Below are 22,752 nucleotides of genomic sequence, written 5' to 3' on the forward strand. Positions count from 1 at the left end.
AAATGATGAAACAGAACCATGATAGAAAACATACAAATTTACTTCTTGTATGTGCACTCCATTACATTCTTTATTTGTTCAATCGGCATTCATTTGACCAACAATCCTGATAAAGAAGTAGATTTCAAAATAATGGTTTTCTTCTTTTTTTGTACAAATTGGAATGGTAAGTGAACTGCCTTTACACTAAAGCCACTCAATTTTCTATGTCAAATGAACTTCTGAGAAATACCTTTGGAAGTTGACGACTGTTTAAAATATATGTCCAATTACTTTGTCGCCTAATTTTTTTTCCAAAAATACCATCTTCAGAAAAAGTTGAAAAGGTCATTCACAAATTGATCAGTTAAATTTTCAAATCTTGTAAAAAACTCCAGTCCTTGAAGCACTACTGTAAAGTCTAACCACTCTACGATATCTTAAAGATAAAAGGAAATAATAAGTTGGGATACAACTGTTATGTTTACTCTATCATGGATTCAAATAATCTCATTAAGGACAATTCAGTTTTGTGCGTCAGCATTTTTTATAATGCTAATTTTCCCCCTGGTAAATCTGCTGCACAATTCTAGAAGATTAAATGATTAAATCAAGACAATTCATGGGATAGTCATCACTCATCCTGCTACGAAAGGAGACAGCATCTGCCAAGTGCAAAAATTGCCCAAAGTAGAAAACCGAACGGAGGCCATGTGATGTAATTTTTTTAATGCAAGTTCTTGTAAACAGAAAACCTCTGTTGTGTCCCATTCAAACCAATTTTCATTTTTGTCCATACAATCTTGGGGGCATTGTGGCACCTTTATGACTTGAATGCTATACAAATAGGCATATTGATGAGCGAAAGTGTGATGTCATCTGAAGGAGAAACTTCAGTGTTTTATAGTAGTTTCTGCCAGAAGATGTGGCGGACGTTCACACATTTGCTGTTTTAATTTTTTTTTTCTCCTTCGGTGGTTTGAGTTCATGTCTGTTGGCCGGCAAGTGAAAGTTTCTCACATTATTTTTCAATGGGCGCATGCTGGGTTAACGATCTAAACACCCCCCCCCCCCCCCGAAAAAAATGAGCAGTGTCTTCCTGTAATGAATAATACAAGCGGCACCTAAATTAAGTCAGTGAAACTGAAAATTAAAACTTTTTTAAAAAGGACCCTTTTCAACAAGAGTAACCAAAAAGAGGTGCCTGATTGTTTTCTTAAATTTAAGAGTAAAACATGCAAAGTACATTGTTCCTAAGTAAACTTCACATCATGAGCCCTGTACACCTCTTATGGGGAGGGGCCATTGCTATGGGGAGGGGCCATTGCTATGGGGAGGGGCCAGTACTATGGGGAGGGGCCATTACTATGGGGAGGGGCCAGTACTAGTCAAAGTGCTACTTCATGTACATAGATACTGCTATTTAAAATCTTGTGCTTACTACTGTTTGTTTTGCTTACTCGTCTAGTTCAAAACTAGGGGGTCATGAAATGTTAATCAGACCATAACCTGAAGGATTTCATGCTGACGGTCGAATTTAGTCCCGCATAAAAGGGATGAATTTTTTGTACAAGGGTTGTGTAACAGGTAAGCCCTCAACCGACCTTGTCACCTGGTACACCACACATCGACACTCTTCAGCATGTGTCTTGAAATCAACTCTCTCCCTGCAACAACTACAGTGCTTCAATCTTAGTAGTAATCACACACAGCAGTCACCACAAGAAAACACAAACAAAAATGACTCTAGTTCCCTAACTCCATGATTTCAAAGGCTCCACAGAAACCAAGGTGCCATCTTCACTGCATTCAACTTGATTAAAAGTGCAATTGTATCTGTCAATGGAATGAAATCAGAACTACATAAGAAAAGCACACACTACATGCATACATACATGTATAAGTACACTCCAACTAATATATTTTACTCGATGAACTTAAAACTTTCCTTAAAGGATGTCAAATAGTTACCAGACAAGAATGTTTAGTAATACTGTAATTTTGTATCAACTTCCAACTGATATCAATACTTCCAAAAAATTGGCAATCTGTGAAATTTTTTAAATGTTTGGCAAAATGTGTAGACTATGCACTGTTCAGCTGTTGGCATCTGGTCAACTACTTTACCTCAAAGGATGTCAAGGCATGGGGGGAGGTGGTATGCCAACTTCAGGGCTAGTGAGGTAAAGCACTCACAATCTGCCTGTCGTCCAGCTACCCTGAAAACTGATCCAAAACTTCCACACACCTGACATTTTTTCTCACTTATGCCAAGACTTGACTTCAGCAGATGGGGTTGAACCAAAATCTTTTGATAGCTAAAAATGTCAGACCCAACCACCAGTATGCACAGTGTATAACTATGGTAAACCACATCGCGCCCAACGATGTCTAAGCATGATGATGTCAAAACAAGGAGGGCGCTCAAACACTTCCATGCTCATCCTCACACCTGAGTGATTCCCACTAAGTCTGTACACAAACAGTCTATGGAGGGTTGTGTTTGCTGCCCTCAAATGGCTTTGGGCCATGACTGAGCTTACACAGACATTGTCTTGGAGTTTTTAAAAGTAACAGTGCAGACCGTGAACCGATGACCACCAAGGGTCAGCAGCTCGAAAGTCCAACTTTGTAAAGGACTGTGCATATGGTAATCTTGTCCTCTCAAAAAAGTCAGCATTCTTGGCTGAAATTTATATCTTGCAAGGGGCAGTTTGGATGTGGAACAATACCATCAGGAAATGATTAATAATCAAGATATGTAACAATCCCTGGGGGAAAACAAATATACAATTGAAACTTCCTGAGGAATGGTCACCATGCAATTTCTGTGCAATGTCAAAATAAAAGGCAATAAAACTGCAAACCCCATTGTCTTCACTTCATTTTTGGTTTCATTAAACATCTTTGGGCAGAAATATTATTTTTTCCATTCTGACATATCAATGTCTCCTTTACATCAATTTGCAATTTACAAGCAATTGCAAATCTCACGGTTGTAAGTATTCAATATGACAGGTGAATAAAAACTGTTTAAATAAAATGTTAAATATATTTTCATTCAAAAAAGCAATATATTTTTATTTTAAATGTTAAATATTGGACATGATAGGCAAATAGTATCATACTGAAAATCACTTCCGATCTTTATCTGGTATGTTCCATCACTTTACCCTGATTACCCAGTGGCATAATAGCACATCTGAAATCCTATAAGTAATTTATTATTAAGTTGGTATTATGATATATATTGATTTAATATAATGATAAATCATTTTGCTTTAGCACACACGTTCTGTCAAAGGCATTAAGACTTTAAATTGGTTTTTGTTAGACATTTAACAACAGCAAAGTTTTGATGCCAAAGTAAAATTTTTGTGTTGTTAGTCCTTCCGTGTTGAAAAATTTTCAGTTTTGCTGGGATATTTTGTGGCATCATACTCTAAGAGTCTCAACCGGAAATAATCCAGCCGTGGCGAATGAGAAACCAGAACTAGTATTTTCAAGGAGTCACACTGCTGAATAAAAAGGCTGAGGTATGTCAGGCCAGAAACAATCAGGCAAAATGTTACCTTGTACGGACTGAATGTTATTAGGAGGAAGCACTGAGCGCTACCCCACGGTTTGGTATGTAGGGTATCTCACGCTTGACCATCTTGATGCAGTCGATGATCGGGCATACGCTGACGCACAGCGTGCAACCGGTGCAGTCTTTGGTCACGTGTGGCAGGTGGGTAGCGGGGTCGAAGGTGATGGCCTGGTAGCCGTTGTCGTTGCAGGTCATGTAGCACTTGCCGCAGTTGATGCACATCTCTTCGTCGATGAGCGCCACCACTTGCTGGGTGTTATCCAGGTCACCGTAGGAACCGATGCGATCCAGGGCGCACCCAATGACATCCTGTGTGTGGGACAAGAAAAAAACAACGCAACTTATTTGGATCATTCCTTTTTTAAGGGGCTGTAATCAATTTCAAAAACTGAAATGGTCATACACGCCCTGTGTGCAGACCCTTCGTAAAAGCGACACCATGAACATCATGAATATTAATTTAACAAACTGACATTACAGTGACACGTAAGACATTGATGGTTTTCACACCGACATGCTAGCATGTAGAGAATATATACCTTGCGGAGAAAAATACTTTTAACGGATTTGACACAAATTTGGTCATTCCATTTCCTTCTAGGGTGAAGAAAATTGTACCAGGAAACCTACTGAATTATGACATTCAGGAAAGGTTCACATTACAAAAACCAAGCCTCATCAACTGCGAGTAGACAGTGCTCGGTTACAGTTGGTGAAATGCAAACTTACATGGTTCATGCCGGCAAATGACCAGAAGAGGGCCCTATTTCCCTTGGCCTTTGTCCTCGGGAAATAGAACCCTCCCCTGGGCGCTCAACATAAACGTGAACTAGTGACCTCATGCCAGTCCATATGTGTATAATACACCCTCCCCCTCTCCATCTTGTTAACTTCTTGTTGATGTAATAATGCACTCGTGGTTTTCATTGTTCTCAGCTTTTCCTCTGAAGGTCCTCGTCTTCCTTCTGCCCACACACCTTCCCCTGCTTACTTTTTCCTTCCACTACTTGCTTCCACACCTCTTTGTGGGCTCTCTCTTAAAGCTGTTAGACAGGGACTTCAGCTAAACATGTTTTCTCTGTTTTGGAGGATAGACCTTTAGGGGAAAAAAGAGATCTGCTGAATGATGACTGCGGATGTTTTTACCTTGATGGTTGGGACAGCCTTCTTTGGCTTGTTGGTGGAGCCTTCCTCCTCAGATTGGTCGGGGTATGGCAGTGGGCCCACTTTCCTCTTGTATTCTGCCAGTCTACGGATCCGCTCTTGCTGGTAGGGTCCAAATGATGGCAGATGCTACAGACACAAAGTTACAACACATGTACGTGAGAGCTGTGTGGTGCCAACTGCAGGTGTGTCTATTCTGCACAAAAGCCGACACGGCGGTAAAATTGCGGTGTCATGGCAAAAACAGTCCAGGGAGCAAATCTGCACAAATTTGAAAACATTTCAACTTTGACAGATTTGCGACGAATGCGACGCAGTGGTAAATTCATGTTCATGTTTGGTTTGATGAATATGAGTGATGTGAGATATCAATAGATACCACGTGTACCTTGGTCTCCACTACAGGTGCAGTGTGTCTCTGTATGGTTGACTTTGCTTGCTTCACTTATGCATTATGCTTCTGGCATACATAGCTTACATAAGAGTTTTATACACAACTGTATGGTTTTTGTACCTTGAAGGTGGATATGGTAAAAGTCTTAGTCTGAATCATACAGTCTTAAATGGACTAAACAAATCGTAAAATTTACACCTAAATCATACAAGTTGGCATCTCTGCACCACTATCCTCACCTGGCTGGGGAGAGAAGTAATAAACTGATCAAAATTGATCAAAATTGGCATTTCTCACGTCATGTTTTCTCTAACTGCAGGGATCTTTCCCCCTTTTTGTTTGTGCATCTACCCAACAACCCAGTGCACTCCCGTGTGGGTGTTACTAAACCATTATTAACAATGATAGGTGAGGTCTAGTACCTTGCCTACGATGTCAGCAACCTTGGGCACCAATTTGCCCTTCTGGTGTCTGGCAGTAGGAGGGCTCTGACCATCCCAGTCCTCAAACGCACTGATGCTCTCCATGTACAGTAGAGCCTTCAGGCCTGTCACGTAGTCCTCGATCAAGGTGAAATCCTGGTTCTGCACAGCGCTACAAACCTACAGGGAGAAGACAGGTTCGCGAGATGGTTAGGGTTCGATTTTGAATTCGAGCGGGAGTGGCAGGTGGTTCCTGGCTAGCATGAAGTCAAGTGCAAATTTATGATACCATTTCAAAGGCGTGAAGCTCGAATTTACTTTGACGTTGAAGCTTTGACAAATATTTGACGAACAGAGAAACCTTTTGAAGTCACAAGGGCAAGGGGAGGGGACACAAATATGGAGTGATGATTTGTACATGTAATATCAATGGTCTTTCTAACACGTGAAGCTTAATTTTGGGCATTTTACACACATTGTCAATTGAAAACGTATCAAAATGAATCAGTCTCAGTAAGTACTGGGGTAAAAAAAGCCGCCGGGCTTCACTAGTGGGTTTCCAATGGATTTCTCTCTTTCAACAATGTTGCCTTGATGTACAAAACTAAAAGGTAAAATTTCTACGGAGGATGTTTTGATTCAATGAAACTTTTATTGTCTAGTGCACAAGAACTAGTCTACGTTTCACAGTGAGTAGGCTTTTATGTCTGAACAGTTGGAGGTACTGTGTGGCACACTGAAAGGCTTCCGTGGTGCCCCAGACTAAATGTAGGCAGTCACCTTGGCCAAGGAGTTCTTTCCTTGCCTTTCACCTCTGCAGCCCGGGTTCGATTCCCAGCTCTGTCCATAAAGTATGTGGTTTGGGGTTTCAGTCCCTACCAGATTCCGTGGGTTTTACTTTGAAATTTCTTATCTGAGGTTTTCCTTCCAACCTCCAAAACTGTAACTGCTTCTTCTTGTCTCCTTTCTACAGATGTAGGTGGATGTGGGTCGTTCGGCGGCTGCCGGAGGCGCCCTTGTGTGCCATTGGCTGGACCCCTTCTGATATCTTCATTGTACAACGCAATTGAACATAACTGTATGAACCATGCTCTTTATAAAATGACTATCAACTTAAATCAAGCCTCAACCAAGAGGTCATTGGTCCATGTACATGTATGTGGCCTAACCAACCACTGGTCCTGACCTGGAGGGCGGCTGCTCCGGCATGCAAGTACTGGAGTCCAACCTCGGCTGAATCAATCCCGCCTGTGGCCAGAATGGGGAACCCCGGCAGGGCACCGGCAATGGCCGACACGGCGCGGAGAGCGATGGGCCGGATGGCGTTCCCAGATACACCGCCGTAGGTGGTGCGCTGCTCCTTGCCTATGGCAGGCCATGCGCTTGAGGAGCCCCGCAGTCCCATCAGGCCCGAGACGGTGTTGGTAGCGGTCACGCCGTCAGCTCCACCTGTCCATGAATGAAAGCAGGACTCCAATATATCACCATGACACAGGAGAACAAGGCATATTTCATGGTAGTTACTCTAGGTACTCCACCTGTTCATACTTCAGGTAAATGCGAACGCAAAGCAACCTTGATATCACCGGTTGAAAAACATTCAACTTTTTGCGAATTCACAGAGCCAATATTTGATCTGACATCATAAAATTGTGCATGTGTTTGCAAGCCTTCGGTTTGGTGGCCAATTTCTCTGAAACTACCAATTACACGACTTCCAGTTTTCCAAATGAACATGTATTTACATTCCAAGATGTTAAATATCCCAAATTTTATTTCATTCGCTTATTTCAATTTGGCTCTGGCAAATGATCTCGAGTTCAAGAAACATTTTCAAAAGCTTGCTATTGGGAGGCAGTGAAAACACATCCATCTTTGGCATCGTGGGAGCAGACCAACCAAGGGTTTCAAAGTGAGTGAGAGATTCTACATTTTGGACTGAATTCATGAAACTAAAATCCCAAGCCAAAGCTGAAGACTGACCCAAAGTTCGGAAAGCTTGTCAGTCTCAACAGAAAAAAAAAGGTTTGAGCCATTTCTCAAATCTGGGGACCTCTTTCAGTTTTGACTTCAGGCTCAGGCTTCAAGATTGCAGGCCTTGACAGTCAAATCCTTTAACATGCACGTGAGAGTCTGGCTTAAATATTGAAGTTTCTAATCCAATAGTCCTAAGAAGCCAAATTCAGATTTGCAAAATAACTCAAGTAACCATGTAGGGGCGGGAACTTGTGGGAATCCATTGATGAAACAACTATGTCAGGCAAAAATCTTCAATACTTTGGATGAGCAACACTGAGATGTGACTAGAAACAAGGCTACTGAAATTGCCACTTACCGTTCTTGGCTGCACGGGCAATCTCCACGATGGAGGTGACATTAGGGGTCAGCTTGGCAAAGAAGGGAATCTTGACGGCCTCCCGGACCCAGCGGCAGATGTTCAGGACCAGCTCAGGGTTTTGGCCACAGGCCAGGCCCATGCCTCGCTCTCCCATGCCGTGGGGACAGGACAGGTTCAACTCCAGGGCGTCGGCACCGTGTTCCTGCGCGTCAATGAATGGAAAAACTCAATCACATTTCTAGGTAATTTTCCTTCTCTGAGGGTTAAACTTGTTGACAAGTCAGTGAGACATATTAACATCAAACATGCCAAAAGGGCCAGTTTTTTACATCTCAACAGGTGTGGTCCCCACAATTACAGAACAAGTATGTGTGTTCTGTGGCACTCTTACAACATTCTTGCAAGCCCTCAAATTTTTTTCACAGGCCACAGGTGCTGTGCCCGCAGGTGCCTCTTGGCTAAATCTGGGCCCCCGTCTGCCTACCTCAGCCATCTGGCTCAGCTTGAACCAATCCTCTTTGTTGTAGCTGCACATGATGCTGGCGATGACGATCTTTTGGGGGAAATCCTGCTTGAGCTCCCGGACGCTGCGGCACCAGTAGGCACTGGTCTTCTCGCTGACCAGCTCGATGTTTAGGAAGGAGCCCTGGCCCGGGCCAAAGGTGTGGCCTGAGGTGGTGCCCCGGACGATACGAGGTGAGACATTGGTAACTATGTCCTGATAGAGAGAATGAAAATCAATTTCCCACTGAGGCCATGAAAAAAAAAATAGTTTCCCATCACATTTTCTGTGGCAGTTCCACACATCTGGAACTCTCTACCACTTCACCTTAGATCTTGTCCGTGTACTACAACATTTAAATCATTAGTCAAAACCCATCCAACAAAACAAGGTTTCAAGGACTAATTTCATTAACTGTATTACTTTCCATAATTTGTTTGTCCTAAAGTTTGCTGCGCCTTGAACATCCAATAGGGCGGATATGTGTGCATTAATTTTATTAGTATTATTATTCAATGAAAAAATAAGAGAGGGCAAGTTTTTAACCACTTGCTGCCGGGGTTGCCGGTACCGGACACGTATTCTTTATACGCGTGGCCGGGGTCTCCAAAATCGGACAAAGGGAACTGGGCCTTGTAACAAAAGACTGGACTCGTAACAAAAGAGGAGGCTGCTGGGAATTACCAACATTATTTCACTCTCAATAGTGGAGATAATCCAGCCTTGTTTTGAAACAGTATACCACGGTTTGGGGCATTTAGTGCAAGCGGATTACCACCGGGGACAAAAGCGCTCCACCACTGCAACGATGAGCCACACAGTACTGCTGCACGCTAATCTGGCCCCTATTGAAAAGAGGTCAGCAGCACACTGTGCCAGGTTCGTGAACAAAAAAAAATTATGTAACACCACACAATCTGGGTTCTTTTTACAAGGCAGCTGGCCTGGCTGAAATACTCCAGTGTCAATAGATTTTGTCTATCATATTAGAGTAGAAACCAGACAGTTCTTCGTGTGGGTGTAAGTGTCCAGTAAATGAAGATAGGAATTTTTAAAGAATTTTGAAAACAGAAAAAAAATGAAAATTATCCCGTCCCAGCATCATCAACAGTCATAAATTCCCCGGCATGAGTGGTTAATCTTTCCTTTCGAAACAAGAAATGTTTTTGCAGGATGATGTAATATTTTTTGGTTTTGTGCACATGTGTGTATCATCAGAAAGCATGGTCCACTGCATTCAAAAGTTCACTTTGTGAACTGGAGTGGGAAATTTTGGAAAGAATTCACTGTTCACATTTACACTCACACTTCATAAGGCAGGAAAATCTTTCCCACATTTGGGAAAATCTGCGAAAGCTTTATTACTTTGAAAATGTTTTTCATAGTTTGTGACAGAAAAATGAATTCCTGGGAAGAGAAAAGGTGCGAATAGAATGTCCATTCCAAGGTTAACTTTCAATTGCAGACTGCTGTTCACTGAACCAAGCCACTGGCTGATATGTATACACATGTAGCTTGACTACATGAAATCTTCAAGAGTAGGACAACCCAATGTGAAACAGAAACACCCTGTAAATCACCTTTTGATCAAAACAGACAGCAAGCTTGATATTTAAGATTAAAAGACCTCATCATCGGCAACAGCACATAAGTAAAGAACATTAGCAACACATCAAAAATCTGTCAACACTATTCAATTCACCAGCTTGGTTTGTATACTAAACGAGTCGATGGCTAGGGGCTTTGAGTGCTAACAAGGCAAGGAATTTCTTCATGAAGTGGTTGTCTCCTATGGGATGACACAGTGTGTGTGCTGACATGCCCACATGGGTACGCCTTCACTGGATTAAGGGGACAATTTCTTTTTTTTAAGGTAAATTAGGACCAAGTTGTGGGGACATTTCTGTGTCCCAACAATGTTTTTGGTCCCCACAAAATAGTTGAAATATCATGTGTCTGTCCCACCAACTATGGAACAAGTAGCTGTGAGTTTGTTTCTGCATTCAATTGGGGACCTTGAACAAAAGAGGACAATAAGGTCCCCGATTGACAGAGGTTCCCCGATTGACAACTGTGTCCAAAACATATGGGTGGTCTTCTAAAAAAGTTAAAGTACAAACAAAAGAGGAACAATAGGGGGTCCCCAGTTGCAGGCAAATACACACTTGTGTGTGTTTACATGTGTCCGGCATGAAGTAATACTGTACAGCTATTAGTGTTTGCATTAAGACCAGGCAATAAATGGCATTTTACTGTAACCCTAACCGTCCTGCTCGCACAGAGAATATAGTGGGTGTTCCAATTCATCTCACCTTGTCTAGAGTGAAAGTCTTGGTGACCACAAACCCCCAGCCGGCTCGGAACGCCCGTCGTATCATGGGGGCTGAGGTGGTGGGTGGGGCGCTGGCCAGGCCAAAGGGATTCTCAAACTTGAGGCCGCAGATCTCGGTGCCGAGGTCGACAAGGTCAATGGGGCTGTAGAACTTTGGGAGAACGGGGGTGGTCGACACGGGGAGGCCATGGAGGGACTGAAAACCAAAATGGAAATTAGCGTCTATATCTGTGTCTGGAATCCTTAAATTCTCTTGTTCTAAGAAAAAAAGAAACTGCTGTCTTTCAGGAATCTGGCTTGAAGTTTCTTATTCTAATATATTTTTCTTCTGCTTTGGTTTTCTTTATCCTTAGTTTTGACATAATGTAGAAAGCATGTGAAATAAATAATAAATCCACATACTTCATATGTTTTGTAAATTTGGATGTACATCATGGATAAGCCAAAACCCATTTCTTTTCTCACCTCTCAAACCATGCTTACTAAGATTAAAAAGACCAAGTGAAGACCATGGTGCACTCAGGTGGTTTGTGTTGAGAAAAACCAAGGTCAATATTCTGGAAACCACAAACCACTCCTGTTGGGGGGGGGCCTGTTGTGGGCCCTCTATTCATAAATAGTCACTCTCGATTGTTAAGTTGCTAATGAAAACTTATCCACAACATCCTGGAGCAAATGCGGAGTTGTTTGCATATGAAAGTGAGTGGTTCCACCCGCAACTCGTCCCCGTAGAGTTCTGAGATGGTTCCTTACCTGTAGGTATTTGTGTAGATACCAGGCAGCCGTTTTCCCGTCGTTGACTGACTCCACGGTGGTGTTGGCCAGTCCAGCCAGGTCGCCGCCGCAGAAGACCCATGGTTCACTGCTCTGCATGGTGTCTGGACTGACCTCGGGCAGACCCCAGGAGTTGAAGTTGATGGGAGCCATGGCCGCCCTGACTGCAACACAACAAAGGTACAGTGTCAATACTGAGCACCCTGGATGTTTTTAAGGAAAGTCCTTCCCAAAGTCTCTAAATGCAACCACTACGCAAGGATCCCAGGGCACATTAACAAATATGCAAAAACCAAGTGGGCAGGTTGTACGTTCCTCAATCCTGCAAAATCCATCAAATCCTGGTAGAATTTGAGGGATCTGGCAGGGGTTATACATCCGTTGGCTGCAACTCGCGCAGTGTTCGTGGTCAATGACATCCTGTACAACAATTTTCATTAAATTGGCTATTAACAACCGGCAGTGCAACCATGCCCCAGGGCCTGGTTCTAAATGATCAACTATTAAGTAAATGGTCCACATCATCCACCATTTGGGTGGCACTGGTTGACTTTATTTTGGGGGAAGGGTAGGTGGAGGTAGGGAAAGTTGATGGGATGAGTAGTTAGCTGATCTCCTTGATCCAACCAGCAACCTACCTTGCTCATCATGGAGTGCTGAGCCAAACGCTGAGATGATGAAGTCTGCCTTGAGACGGACCGTCTGCTCCTCGTCCTCTATCCACTTGCCATCCGCATCCTGCTCGGTACGGCACAGCTCTAGGCCCGAGATGCGATCCGCCTTCATGATGACCTTCTTCGGGGACAAGAATGGCATGAACTCACACCGCTCCTCTCTGGCTAGCTCCATCTTACCAAAAAACAAAAGTAAAAATGGAACAAACCCACTGCCAATAAGCGCCCGGTATAACCATTTTTAATAGTTCCAGGCTAGCCTTCCTTTTTTCTGCCTTGCTGAACAAAAACGACTGATGTGGCAATTATGAAAAGTTTCAATTCTTCAGCTATGAAAATCAGAATTTATTTCAAGCTCGAGGAATATCTACAGAATAACCAGTATACAGGTCTAGAAAAAAATGAACCAGTGCAAAAGAAAACACGAACAGCTAATCAAGTACTTTAGTTCCAAACTTGCCACAAAAGTTTGAAGCACCATTCCTTTGTAAAACATTTTTACTGCTATCATGACTTCAAATTTTAAACTGGTGGGAGATCGAGTGATTTGACTGTTTGGAAAAAGGATGGCAAGATCTGGCGATATTGGGAAATTCTAAAAGGTCTTGGAAAACATTCTGTAGTCATATATTCATGAGTCACACTTCACAATCTTTAATCAACAGCTGGCCTATTCAGATGAAACAGTCACATGGCAATTCCTGTGATTTGACTGGTGATTCGACCTGACACAGACTTTTAAGTGGCTCAAGTGCATGCGCAACTTGGGGAAATTATATTCATAGAATTAGGCCAAGCTAATTTTCAATGCAACTGTGTTTGTTCTTTAGGGAGGGGATGGACAGATTCTGGGTTTTTTTTGGGGGGGCAGGGTTGGGAGATCATCTACTGACCTCTTCAGGGACCGCTCTGATGGTGGTGAAACCTTTACGGAAGACAATATACACCCGCTTGGCACCGCATCGCAGGGCTGACGTGGCACAGTCAAAGGCCGTATCTCCAGCACCAAGAACTATGACGTTACCATGCAGCTGGGGTAGCTGAGACTTACATGCACACATACCTGGCAAATGGAGGCAAAAGCTGTCATGCTCTCAACCTTTTCTGCCCTGACCGGCGATCAAACACTGCACATGTCGATTTCCGGGAGGTGGGGCACTTTCTTCCAGAGATCCGTGTCCATATTTCAACTTCACATGTGCTGGAATTCAGCAGGACTCAATCATTGGGTTGGCTAACAGACTAAACTACATGTACATGCGACAATCAACATCACCAGACACTGCTGCTGAGGTACATGTACTCATACCGAAGTTTAACATGCATCCCATGCACTCTGACCTTTGAGGTTTCCATCTTGTGGTGACCTTGCTGGTCAAGGTAACGCTATGATAAAAGAGGGAATATTTGACCAGATGAGGGAAACTGCCACAGCCCAATGTAAATTTATGAGAGAGTGAGATCTTCACTGGAATCACTCGTGATACGATGATGTACACTGTACCAACTATGTCTGTGACACAGCATTCTGCGTTTGTTTGAATATACCCTCGTTTACATGGAAACAGACAGTAAGAGGGAGTATTTAGCCAGAACAAGGGAAACCAGTACTGCCCGGTGCAAATGAGTGTAGGTGAAATCTCAACTGCAACTACTTATGACCATGTACTTACTTTGTTTGCAGCATATGATCAACCCCAGCCAGATTCAAGGTTTGCATGTAACAGCAAATGGTCGAATCCCCCCTCACTCCCCAGTCACATATACATGTAACCTCACTTTTTAAAATAATTCCCAACCTGTTCACCGGAGACCAGCTCACCAATGGCTTCTTAGTGTGACTCTCTATTATTAGCCATGCTTACATGTAATCCTCAACCCCAAAAGATTGCATACCTCAACTTATGCTCTTTAACAGAACATTGACCTGAAAATGCTCAAGTGTTTTGGGAGGGTACACTACTTTTTAGCACTAAAACTGCACTATGCAGTGATTGGTACACTGCATCTTCTTAGCACTAAAACTGCACTATGCAGTGACTGGTACACTGCAACTTCTTAGCACTAAAACTGCACTATGCAGTGACTGGTACACTGCAACTTCTTAGCACTAAAACTGCACTATGCAGTGACTGGTACACTGCAACTTTTTAGCACTAAAACTGCACTATGCAGTGACTGGTACACTGCAACTTTTTTGCACTAAAACTGCACTATGCAGTGACTGGTACTGCAACTTTTTTTAGCGCTATCTGGAGCAATAACTCCGGGAAAATGTCACTGGCATGCATTTCGTATGCACAAGGCTGAAATGTGGCCAGGTAAAGTCATTCCCATTAACCCCTTCGCACCAGACGTGGGTAGAGCCGCCGTAAAAATTGAGATCCTCAGCCCGCTTTTCAGCTATTATTCTCGGCCCTCGCTCGAGCGAACACGGTGAAAGAAGGCAGACCCTGGCTCTTGTGTATATGGTGACTGGCCTTTGTGTGGAGCCCAGAAATGAAAAGACCGAATTTGCATCATAATCACCAGCTTCACAATAGTCCCCACTTTGAAAAGAGGCAACGGGAATGTGGAAGGGTGAGTAGAGCGGCATGCCACCGAACAATCAGCCTTTTCACTGTGTAATTCAAAGCGTGCAAAGCATGCAGGGCCACAAACCGAGAATTTGCGGTTTGGCAGGTGGCCTTCGTGGCCAAGCCAGGCTGGAATTCTTGGAGTCGGCTTTCGGAAAGAAATTCCCGTCGTCAAGGGGTAAAGATCTTGGCCAAACAAAATTGCCAAAACCTGGTCCTTCCGACAAGTTTCCCCAGTGAATGCACAGAGCAGATAAGATCCATCCTGCCTAGTTCTGCTATACTCTAACCATCCTGTGTGAAGCCTACCTGGTTTGCTGGCTTTAGCAACGAGCGGTAAGTAGTCCTTGGAGGTGTAGAAGCCTTGCTCCTTCGTCAGGCCATAAAAAATGGGGATGCGTTTTGCCTCCGGCAGTCCGATTCCAATGAAGACTGCCTCGTATCCAGACTCCTTCAGTGACTGCAGCGTCAATCCGCTGCCTCCCAGGCCCTTCCCAAGTTCAATCTGTAAGTAAACCACAAAAGTGTTCACAAACTCAGGAGTCCCACCAATGTGACTGCACCCAAACACACACCTCAAACAGATACCTACTTGTATATGTAGTGTAGACTTGTGAACAAAAGATGTCCACACGATGCAGGAAGGGGAAGACACTCTGTGGACTTACCCATGTCCACAGGACGTTGCCCCCTTCTCTGATAAAAGAGGTTTAAAGACATTTTTGGGGTCAGGATTATCTGTCGCAGAAGGAACAAGAACACTACACCGTAACAAAAATCTCCAGCTTAAAACAGTCTTCACTGTTAAAAAAACAGCACTCTTAACAGAACAAAAAAAAAAACCCAGAATATTTTCCCTGGGTTTGGACTAACTGCCCTTATATCAAATAATTCGATTTACGAAATTAAGTCGTATGAATAAAAACTAGCAAATGCTATGAAGTTCAAGCAAACAGCAAATGCATTTACTGAGAAGTCAAACCATTAAGAATAAGCAAAATGCTTGAATTTGTAGGAATAAAATGTTTCTTTTACTATTCAGCATCTACTGGTATAAATATTTTTAAATGCTTTATGCTTGTGGCTGACTTTCACAGCCGAATGGTTTTGCCCAATAGGGCTTACCGTTGTCTGCACATACAGACGCTGCAGTATCTTGAGACTTCAGCATGGCAAATAAGCACGATGGCAGCAATTTTGATCGCAAAAACCTTGAAGAAACTTTCTCTGCAACTCTCAAATCGGTACAACTACCTGCATCCGGTTTCTTGAGATTCCCTCCCAAAGGCAACAGTTTTTCCTTTCGAATGACATTCATGAATACTGCCATTTTGAACATTAGTAAATGCTCCTCGTTTTCAAGCTTGCCCTGACCTAGTCTTGAAAAATGTCCAATTCTGTAGAACTTATTCATACAAAATGAAGCAACTGCTTATTGTCAAGCACATGCTTAAAAAGTAAATACTTTTACTTTTTAGCAATTGCACTAAAGTAAAAGCATTTGCTCTGTTATTATTCATACAAACACAAGCAAATGCTTCAAAAATGGTAGTAAAAGCAAAATTTGCCACTTTTTATTCATACGATCCAATTACATGTACACTTGTACATGTACAGCTAGGAAATTCCTCCTTTCTGAGTCAATTCCAGATATCCATTTTGTGAAATCCTAGACAAATGCTAGAGGGGTAACACAAAATCAACCAACAAAGACTTTGTGGGTTTACCCATGTTCTTGTACACCACAAGGCACCCTAAATTCAAGCACCCATTCATGGATAGACAAGGCGGATACAGTCCGATACACCTGCCCTTTCACATTCACCCAGCAGGGTATAGAAAGGACGCCAGGCAGTCCTTAAATTGAAGGTCAGAGTTCTAACCACTCACATTATACAAAGACAAACAAACAACAAGTGTACTTCCTGTATGTATGATGCTGACAACAAAATGAAAGTCGGTTGAAGGACAATGTGTGGGCGAAAGGAGGCGGGGCTGAATTTTTGAAGCAAAACATATTAGGACTAGATAAATTTCAATACATTTAGACTTATCACCTCTAGATATTCACTGGTTTAGATGTCTGAATTTAGAAAGGAAATGGTTCTGGGTAAAAAAAAAAAGCAAACTGCCTTTTTTTCGAGCCAACCAGCTTAAAAATAATATTGAAAACTTAAACTGCGAAGGACCATACACGTGTACATGTATCGTGGTATTTCTAATGAATTTTAAGTAGAGTTATGGCCTTTCTTTCGATATTCTAGGTTGGTTTGGGCATCTAGAAACACAACCATTTTGATTAGGCACAGTGTTTGAAGACACTTAGACAGAAAAGAAACAGCAAATTCTTTTGGGTTGAGGCAAATTTTGTTCAGGGGCACTTTTCTGGTGCGGTGGGTCTATGGCAAGTCAGTCATCTGTGAAACCTGAATTTCATCTCTTGGCACTGTTTACTATGGCCCTCTAAGCACCTGCTAAATCCGTCATCTCACCTTCACGCCCAGGTCCTTCATCAGATCCACCTCAAAGGCCACCACATCGTAGTTGAGGCGAAACTGTGGGATCTCGGAGGAGCTCAGCCCGCCGATGTAGTCCTCTCTCTCATAGATGGTCAGGTCACTGTAGCCCAGGCGGGCCAGAAAGGTGGCACAGCTGATGCTGGCCGGCCCGCAGCCGATCAGCGCCACCTTGGCCTGGTAGCTCTCTGGGAGCTGGTCAGGTGGGGGCAGGTTTGGGTCACGGATCTGTGGGATCTTCATAGCCTTGAAGATCTGTAGGGAAGAATCGGGGGGGGAGACATAGACATTACTGAGCACTGGCAGCAGGCATTGTTTTTTACCTCAAACTCTCTTGACTTTTTTAGCAGAGAACCTTACCAGGTCCTCCAAAATGCACTATATAATCCATACTTATTGGAGGAAGCTGGATTCTTCTTACTTAAGACGGATCAACTTGAAACCTTATCTGATGAATTGGAAATGTCACTCCAGTCGAAAATCTCTCTTCAGAGCCACCCATAGTTATTTCAAACACAGGACACATGTAGTCCTATGGCGCTACTGCAAACCTTCACTAGTCAGTTTGGGATCAGTTTTTTCATGTGCTATTTTATTCACAATTGCACTAAGAAAATGGGCCTGAAACACAGTGCTCAACAGACGTCGCAGAGAGGGGCATTTTTGTGCATTGGTCATGCCAGCATGTGCACATGTAGTTTACAGGCCTGACTTGATAAGGCAACGTTTAACAAAACTGAATATGGTTCAACTGTGCCAAGTATGTATGTCTACATAAGCGTCAGTTTCACAATGCAATTCGGCCTTATTCCAGGGACTGTTCAATGATGCTCTCCTTGTTTCTTTAAATGTACATCGATATAGAAACCACGTGTAGGCTTCAAATACATGTAAGTCTGACACATTTATGGTTTTAGGGTTAAAGTGTAGACGTGTTCACCGTACCTCGGTGGCAAACTGCTGCAGCCCACCGATGTTTATGGCACCCTCTTCCGAAGCATGAAGGTTACAACCCCCCACGCACAGGTCACTGGTAGGGCAAACCATACCGCAGGTCAGACCCAGGGGATTGTCGGAAAAGATGGCCTTAGATGCCCCATAGTAGTTCTACAAACAGGAAATGAAAAAATCAAACATAGTTCAATGTACAGTGTCAATATGCATGTGCACGTGTATGTTTTTAGAATATACAGTGTCAATATGCATGTGCACCAGTATATTGTTACAATGTACAGTGTGGTTTTAATATGCATGTCCACTTGTACATTTTCACAGAGTCACTATGCATGTGCACCAGCATATTTTTACAATGTACAGTGTCGACTATGCATGTGCACCAGTATATTTTTACAATGTACACTGTCGACTATGCGTGTGCACCTGTGTATTTTTACAATGTACAGTGTCAATATGCATGTGCACCAGTATATTTTTACAAAGTACAGTGTCACTATGCATGTGCACCTGCATATTTTTACAATGTACAGTGTCGACTATGCGTGTGCACCTGTGTATTTTTACAATGTACAGTGTCAATATGCATGTGCACCAGTATATTTTTACAAAGTACAGTGTCAATATGCATGTGCACCTGCATATTTTTACAATGTACAGTGTCGACTATGCATGTGCACCTGTATATTTTTACAAAGTACAGTGTCAATATGCATGTGCACCAGTATATTTTTACAATGTACAGTGTCGACTATGCGTGTGCACCTGTATATTTTTACAAAGTACAGTGTCAATATGCATGTGCACCAGTATATTTTTTACAATGTACAGTGTCGACTATGCGTGTGCACCAGTATATTTTTACAAAGTACAGTGTCACTATGCATGTGCACCTGCATATTTTTACAATGTACAGTGTCAATATGCATGTGCACCAGTATATTTTTACAATGTACAGTGTCGACTATGCGTGTGCACCAGTATATTTTTACAAAGTACAGTGTCACTATGCATGTGCACCTGCATATTTTTACAATGTACAGTGTCAATATGCATGTGCACTAGTATATTTTTACAATGTACAGTGTCGACTATGCGTGTGCACCAGGATATTTTACAAAGTACAGTGTGCACCAGGATATTTTACAAAGTACAGTGTCGACTATGCATGTGCACCTGCATATTTTTACAATGTACAGTGTCACTATGCATGTGCACCTGCATATTTTTACAATGTACAGTGTCAATATGCATGTGCACCTGCATATTTTTACAAAGTACAGTGTCACTATGCATGTGCACCTGCATATTTTTACAAAGTACAGTGTCAATATGCATGTGCACCAGTATATTTTTACAATGTACAGTGTCGACTATGCGTGTGCACCTGTATATTTTTACAATGTAGCGTGTCAATATGCATGTGCACGTGTATATTTTTAGAATGTACAGTGTCAATATGCATGTGCACCTGCATATTTTTACAATGTACAGTGTCAATATGCATGTGCACCTGCATATTTTTACAAAGTACAGTGTCACTATGCATGTGCACCTGCATATTTTTACAAAGTACAGTGTCAATATGCATGTGCACCAGTATATTTTTACAATGTACAGTGTCGACTATGCGTGTGCACCTGTATATTTTTACAATGTAGCGTGTCAATATGCATGTGCACGTGTATATTTTTAGAATGTACAGTGTCAATATGCATGTGCACCTGCATATTTTTACAACGTACAGTGTCAATATGCATGTGCACCTGTACACTTTTCACACTCATACTGTTGAGGTTTCTTGACGTGTTTCAAATTTCAGGCAAAAGTTTTTTAAGTTGGTGTTTGGATCTGCCGACCTACCGGATTCAGAACTGGAAAAGACATACAATTTTTCCTTCTGAGAAGTCTTGGATCAACCAACCAACAATTTTCTTGGATCAACCAACCAACAATTTACCAATATACATTGTAAATGTCCCCCAAAATATTTTTTGCTCCACTATGTGACTGATAGCGAAGTCCCCGATTTCAACTGTGTGCTTTAATCCTTGGCAGCTAACGCCTGTGGTAAGGGATACCGCTTTTTTTTTTCTTTCTTTTTCTGACTTGAAGACCCTTATCTGTTTTTCTTGAGACCACAGAAAATACATCCGAGCACCAACTTATATAAAAATGTGTGCCTTACTTTATGGCAAAATCGCACATCAACAGCATGTTGTTATGTACATGTATGTATTTAAGTACAAAGCACATACACTGCTACATCGTAAATTAAATTACTACACAACTTAATCCTCGTTCCGACAGATGGTGCTTTGAAAAGAGTCGGCAAACATTTTGATTTAAAAACGATATTCAAATCCTGATCTTTTCACGGGTTTATACACAAACAAGGACGCAACAGCAGGATTCAATCTTTACAGCCAGTTAATGCACATATTGGTACCAGTGCCAAACTTGTCAAAGGTCAGCTTGCCAGGTTGATACAGCATTGGTTTGAGGTGGTCAAACAAATTTTTCCAAAATTCTTTCCTCTAAAACAAAAGTGAGTGTTTTCCAAAAGGCCTAAAATAAATTCTATATACCAGTAATAGTCAGTCATTTATTCCACATGTTATAAATTTCCCTCTAAAAAAAAACAATCTTGTATTCTGAACGATCTGAAACTGGTCCATTTCAAAGTGTCACAATTATTTTGCTTTTTCCTTCCCTGTTTGTCCATTCTTTGTAGGTGGTAAAATCCAACAGGACAGCCTGGAGGTGGTCACTAATAAAATCAGTGAGGTGGGCTGGCTCACAGTTGAATAGGCAGGGAAATTTAAACCCTGACTCATACCAGTACTCTTATATATATTCTAAGCACTGTCGATATATTGATACATCGATATGGGTTTGATATTGATATTGCTGATGTTAGTTATTTGGATATATCGATATATCGGATTTTCGAGAAATATCAAAACTTTGAAAACATCGTTATTGAAAAATATACCGAAAATATCGCTAATAAGGAACAAATTTTAGTAAAGTACAAAAGTGCGTCACGACATTACCATAATTTTCGATAAGTCACGGATTATGTTGGTTCTCACGCTAATGTTGTTTACTTTTCACACACATAACTGTGGGTGTGGCATATTTACTTCTGCACTCAGTAGTGCCACCATGGACTTAGACTAAATACAACCGCACAGAACATTGGCATCACCGGGCACAGTGCACGTACATGTACATGCAGCTAACTTGTATGTAGTCAACTTTACCTCTTGAGGAAAGACTAGCATAGGGGTTACAGCAATTGATGCATTGACACCAGCTCCTATAGAGTGCATGTGCGTTGTATGCTTCCGTTGCGTTGTCAAATGTACATGTACAGTACGTACATGCATACTCTACGTTTATTGTATCATGTGTTTACATGGTTGAGTTTTTGACAGCTTGTCAGGTACATGTAGCTTGCAGTGACCAATGAGGTAACCTTGCAATGTAACATACAGTTACTATGCTCTACTCTCTGTATTTTTTCTTACATAAATTAATGGTGCATGTAACTTTTTGGAAGTGCACGTAAACTTTAATTGCATGCACTCGTGGTGCACGTAGAATATTTTTTCTAATTCATAGCCTCATCGCAGTTGGTACTCTCTATTAACATCGATCTGTAAACCCCCCCATTATTTGCATAATCATAAATATGCATTGCCACTCTAAGGAAAACATAATTCCTTGATAATATCTAAAATAGCAAAGATTGATTGGACATTTCCGATTTCATATGTACAAAATTTAAGAAAGAAAGTGCAGAACCACTAACAATGACATCTGTTGCTTTATCCGGGACATTTTGGTGCAAAAAATGAAGTTCACTTTTTGTAGCTGTGACTAGAAAGGTGTACCGTAGGATATAGAGTCCAAAACCGCTCTCACGCTTATCAGCAGATGACGTGAGATACGTTAGTTAAGATGACAATTAAAATGAATAAATATAGATATATTGATATTAAAAAAACGATATCAGCGAAGACACAATATCAACTGTGCCTAATATATTCCTGACATGTTACTACCACAATGTTCCACAACTGCCAACAATTGGTCTATTAATTCTCAGCTGCGAGCCAGTGGAACTGCCAAACACACCCATTGCTTCACTGCAACAGATTACCTAAGCACAGTACCATACTTTTTCTGTCTACCAATGGCTAGTTTAATATTGCTACATGCAATTCTAAAGCTAGTCATGGGTGAAAAAAGTACTTGTGTGTGGCTCCGACAAAGAAGTTTGACACAGTTATCAGACAATTGATTTCTCACAGATGAAAAACACTGCACCAAGTACACATGTACATTATGTCCACAACTGCACACCTATAATACTTCTCTTATGAACTTTGTGTGTGCATGCAGTCCCCAAAGCACAGAGATTTCACAGTCTGGTGATTCCAATTCAGTATGTACACAATGAGACCAGATCTAATCCATGGAGATTGTGTGTGTGAATACCTCAAACAGCTGTGGGCCACAGCTCCATGCTG

The 22,752-nt window shown here is 42.0% G+C and overlaps 1 protein-coding gene across 1 annotated transcript in view; it reads right to left on the reverse strand.

The window, feature by feature from the left end:
• Positions 1-37: 37 nt before the first annotated feature.
• dpyd (dihydropyrimidine dehydrogenase) overlaps positions 38-22,752 on the reverse strand; it is a 30,909-nt gene continuing 8,194 nt past the window's right edge. The window contains exons 4-16 of the mRNA XM_022236522.2: positions 18,206-18,367; positions 17,237-17,515; positions 15,054-15,249; positions 13,062-13,231; positions 12,133-12,343; positions 11,474-11,658; positions 10,701-10,916; positions 8,371-8,604; positions 7,884-8,088; positions 6,735-6,997; positions 5,549-5,728; positions 4,715-4,861; positions 38-3,877 (exon numbers count right to left, since the gene is read on the reverse strand). Coding sequence (XP_022092214.2) covers positions 3,572-3,877; positions 4,715-4,861; positions 5,549-5,728; positions 6,735-6,997; positions 7,884-8,088; positions 8,371-8,604; positions 10,701-10,916; positions 11,474-11,658; positions 12,133-12,343; positions 13,062-13,231; positions 15,054-15,249; positions 17,237-17,515; positions 18,206-18,367 — 2,754 coding nt within the window. The 3' untranslated portion in view covers positions 38-3,571. The remainder of the gene's footprint in view (positions 3,878-4,714; positions 4,862-5,548; positions 5,729-6,734; positions 6,998-7,883; positions 8,089-8,370; positions 8,605-10,700; positions 10,917-11,473; positions 11,659-12,132; positions 12,344-13,061; positions 13,232-15,053; positions 15,250-17,236; positions 17,516-18,205; positions 18,368-22,752) is intronic.

The sequence above is a fragment of the Acanthaster planci genome, linkage group LG12, assembly GCF_054643075.1.
Source record: "Acanthaster planci isolate LZ-2023a linkage group LG12, COTS_SCS, whole genome shotgun sequence".
NCBI classification, from domain to species: Eukaryota; Metazoa; Echinodermata; class Asteroidea; order Valvatida; family Acanthasteridae; genus Acanthaster; species Acanthaster planci.